The 4566-nt window shown below is 34.5% G+C and overlaps 1 protein-coding gene across 1 annotated transcript; it reads right to left on the bottom strand.

Annotated features, from left to right (window-relative positions):
- Positions 1–221: 221 nt before the first annotated feature.
- LOC107810276 (transcription factor bHLH30-like) lies at positions 222–3400 on the bottom strand. The gene is made up of 2 exons (XM_016635033.2): positions 2921–3400; positions 222–891 (listed from the first exon to the last, which is right to left on the bottom strand). Exons 1-2 carry the CDS (start codon positions 3173–3175, stop codon positions 424–426), a joined length of 723 nt encoding a protein of 240 aa, XP_016490519.1. The 5' UTR covers positions 3176–3400; the 3' UTR covers positions 222–423.
- Between the last annotated feature and the right edge of the window lie 1166 nt (positions 3401–4566).

Raw genomic sequence — 4566 nt, 5'->3', positions numbered from 1 at the left:
CATAAGGATGTTAATTAGCCCGTTAACCAATTAGCTAGTCCTCCTCCTAAAACCCTCGTACTAGCATATATAAGAACCACTATGGGTGTTGAAAAGGGATATTTTTCATGGCTAGGGTCAGATATTTGGATTTTTAGACTGCCGAAACAAGGAATTTCATCGTCTTGTGAGGATTTCCCAACGGCTAGTAATTTAAGTCGTGGTTGTTACAGACGATCTGCTTTCGAAGGAGAAATTCACAAGTCTCCTAACTAGTATTTACAAGCTAAATACAACACAAACTTTTTACATAGTTATTAGGCCACTGAGGCAGCACATAACATGAACTTCCAATCCAAATCAAACATTATGATAACACAGAATATGAAACATCATGGACAATATACAAGCTGTTGAATGATATTAAAATGGCGATAATCGTGATCATAATAAGCTTGAAGTATCAAAGCAAGAAATACGTTGTCTCTTGTTCGAATAGGTTGAATATTCTGGAAATGCAGCAACTTTACCCAGAACAGAACTAAAAGCCTGTCGAGCAGAGGTTAAGAGAATTTCTCGAGCCTCAATATTGGCATGTCCTCCATCGATCACATTCGTGAAGACAAATATGTTCTTTACTCGACTTCCTAACGTTGATATTTCTGACTTCACCAAATTTACGCGAAGGGAATTGATAACTTCTCTTAAATCTGATAAAAGCTCAGGCCTGTATTCACAACAAATGGATGCCCTAAAAAGACATGTTCCATCTCCTGCATTTTCAGCAATTGTTTCAACTCTTATTTCATCAGAGTCCAATGGAATGAAGAAACTTTCACTAACATGAGTTGCAGTTTCCTTCAATTGTTTCACTTGACATATTACTTGAGCTAGCAGTGCTGCTTTGTCCATCTAAAGTAAAAGTTCCAATCTTTAGTCGAAACTCAAAAAGATATAAATCATCGACAATTTACCGTGCACAAGTAAATTAGAAATCCTAACAATTTCTTAGCTTTTGAATTTGCTTAAATTTTTGCTCGTTCCAACATCTTTATCGTTCACTCGGTTTATTAAAGTGCTAGGGTAAAATTTACTTAGAACATTGGCTTATTGTTATGAGACTGCAGTTCAGAAACAGTTATAGTCGCTGGTTCTTTCTGGAACAATACGACATGAAAATGATCTTCTTAATAGAAAATAAGTATTTAAGTCAAAAGGTTAGCTCATGGTTGTTAAGGTCATCTTGTCAGTTTTGCTCCAAAGTCCTAACTGCAATATATTATATCTAATTAATTGGCGAACCAAGTCAAAAGATGATCAATAGACACAGTCCTAACAACAATGATATGACTAATTAATTGGACAAATCAAAACGTGTTGGCATAAATCAACACATAGAGGTCAGCAGCCGACATTGCACTCCACTGGTTAACCTTAATCAAATACGTAAGAATTTAAATCAGCCGACAAACAGCCAGAGAGTTTACTTTAGTAATGACATTCAATATTCTAATACAATTTAAGCTATGTAATATCAATTCAAGTTTCGAAAGAACTTTGACCTTTATTCCAGAAACATTTACATTGATGAAAGGACCATATCCAACCAAAACATGTTGAACTTCACATAGCCGAACAAAGGGGGAAGGAAACAGAAAGAAGCAACTGAATACTAACTGCTGACTGCACATCTATATAAATCTTAAAATGCAGGCATATAAATGAAAAAAGTAGGGAAAAAGCCGATTTATCTTTTGGTCACTAAGAACATCTTGTCAATAGAAAACAGAGTAGTGTGGTTTCAGTTTTCAAGATTTAAGCACCCAAAAAGAAATTCACTTCTAATTCTTGTTTATGTGTGAGAGCTTGGAGATACAACTTGGTAGGGTTTGGATCAGCTATAATCCTCTAGTATTCTTCAATGGCCTCTTTGATTTTTGCCACGTGTACACTTAAAATCGAAAGGGCCAAATTGCATCTCCTCTTACTTCCATTCTCTTTCAACGGTAGACGTTTAGACCTCTCTTTAAACAATCCTTAAATAATTCCATGGCTTGAAAAATTCCGCTTTCTCCTCTATTACCATCTTAAACCGTTTTTAATATATTATTGAAACTCATAGTTACCCTTGCTTACATAAGCTTTACTTTGCTTCTCCATTGTAGTCTTCTCTAGGTGTTAGTTCAAAACGTTTTTCTAATATCACCTTTCTATTTGTCTTTTCCTGGATTTTTCAGGGACAATAAAATTAAGCTCTTAACTTGATCCTACATGCATTTACGGGTTTGTTCAAAGGTAGAAGTGCTATGGATGCTGAAAATTCTGCTTTTTTGACTTGGAGGTAGGGAGTAGGTGGAGGTTGTAGTCTATTAGGCACTGCAGTTGTGGCTTGATCCTAAAAGAGATGTATTACTTAGGCATAAAATGAGTTTTCAGTAGTGGGTATGTTGGAAAAGCCAAGATTCAAGAAAGAAGACGGATGCAATTTGGACCTTTCGATTTTAAGTGTACAAGTGGCAAAAATCAAAGAGGCCATTGAAGAATACCGGAGGGTTATTTACTGGAGCTGATCCAAACCCAACTTGGTATGTTACAATTCAAACAAGGTTAACCATTGATTTTACTTGATTTAGTAAGTGAAACAAGACTAATCTTTGAACAATTCACGGAATTTTTACACTATCAAGTACTTAAGTGATAACTACATTTAACGTTCATTAAACATGAGATAATAACCTGAAAAATAAGACATTTTACATGTTAAAATACTAGAGACATTTTCTCCATCTTTTATCAAGTGCAATACCATGATCAGAAAAGGAACAACATAAGAAGCAAATTTCACCTATGGTGTACAATTCATGAACCAGACAAGTAATCCAAAAACTGAGTTACTACTATCATTCTTACTCTCTTTTATCAACAGAAAGGGAGAACTTACTTTGTCAGAGGATGGCACAAGATTGCGAAGTGTGGCGAAATGAGCATTGATCCTCTCCCTTCTCCGTCTCTCTGCTTCGCTATGGCTCTTCAATGCAGCAATCCTTTTCCCCTCTGATTTTCCAACTTTCTTCCCAACTCTTCCACTAGCCTTCACCAACTCACCTTTCTCACTATCCAACACCAAATTTTGTGAAACAACTTTTGCCTCATTCTCATAAAATCCACCTAAATTCCCAGAAATTTGACAGTTCATTCTAACAAATTAATGCACACCAATACAATCCCTTTATATCTTTTCTTGTAGTATATTATTGACTATTGCAAACCATTTCGCTATATTTCACATATCAAACAACAAGACTTAACAAACTATATGTTATAAAGCAAAGATTTTTAACCACTAGGATTCAATAACAAATTTGACACTACCATGATTTTTGTGTAAAAACACTGAATGATGCAATATGAAAATGCAGAGAATCTAAGGGTCAGCTCCCGGAGGTCGAGTTGTAGGAGCAAACCAGAAAGAGATCATTCGAGGGGCAATCTTGAAATATGAGCAAATCTTGGCGGCAGACAGAGTAGTGGTTGTTGTGATAGTTGTGAACATAACTGCCATAGAAGAGGTAAAGGAAAAAGATAAAAATGTGAAGTTTTATACAAATTATGGGGAAGACAAAAACTAGTAAGAAAACATCCACATTTTCTTTCTAATGGTCAGCATCTCGATATATATGAGGTTGACCCTGTTGAGGAAATCGATGAATATAACAAAGTTAACAAATCAAAACCCCAGATAAAAACAAACAAAGTTGCTGTACTTCGTTCGAATTTGTGTGTCGTTGAAAAGGACAAAGTAGACAGAAGACTTTTTGATGTTCCTGGTTTTTAGATACAGAGGATGCAAAAGTACTCTGCTCTCTGATAAAATTTTACTTTTCTCTGCTATGGTCTGTGGGGTTTTAAGGAGGAGTTGATGATATAAATAGAAGAATTAAAAATTTGCTAATTCAAGCAAACAAGATTAAAGAAATTCTGTAATTTTTTGTAAATAAAAGACAATGTATACTTGAATTAAAAAAATGAACGCAAGTGCTTAGGTGGACAAATTCAAATAAGTTGACCATAAAATGAATTATTTAAAATATTGGATAAAAGTATGATTTTAAATGTTGTCCTCTCTCATTTTACCTTTAAAAAGAAGAAAATACGTTAAAAAAAAAAAACTTATGTAGTGTTTCTATGTAATGAAAGGTTATAACGTGCATTGGTTGATTCTTATAAAACCCCTATGGTCCAAAAGGTATTTATATTCACAGGGACGCTTAGGGACGCCTCTGAATCTAGTAATTAATTTCGAAGGATATTGCATGGTCTTCCTATTCATAAGTGGTGGATATTATAGGTCGTGGATGCTTTACTAATTTTGTTGTAAATTCAAAACGTTCAGATCATATAATCATAGTGGATCATGATCAATAATTTAATTTTTTAGGTATTATCTATGAATATATTACACAATTTGGCCAAGGCCAATGGGTACTTGAACATCCATACCTTTAAAGGTAGATCCGCCACTGCATTTATTATCCCAAATATTAAAATAAAGAAAAAAGTAGGTGATAATAAACTAAAACTTCAGCA

This window comes from Nicotiana tabacum, chromosome 3 (genome assembly GCF_000715075.1).
Source record: "Nicotiana tabacum cultivar K326 chromosome 3, ASM71507v2, whole genome shotgun sequence".
Taxonomy (NCBI): domain Eukaryota; kingdom Viridiplantae; phylum Streptophyta; class Magnoliopsida; order Solanales; family Solanaceae; genus Nicotiana; species Nicotiana tabacum.
This window is presented reverse-complemented; position numbering and strand designations above follow the sequence as displayed.

What these genes read in the sequence shown, in the direction of transcription:
- LOC107810276 (XM_016635033.2), bottom strand. Translation starts at nt 3,175, where the DNA reads ATGAACTGTCAAATTTCTGGGAATTTAGGTGGATTTTATGAGAATGAG. An exon ending in TTGTGCCATCCTCTGACAAA is followed by an intron (nt 892 to 2,920) that starts GTAAGTTCTCCC and finishes CTTTTACTTTAG; the next exon opens with ATGGACAAAGCAGCACTGCT.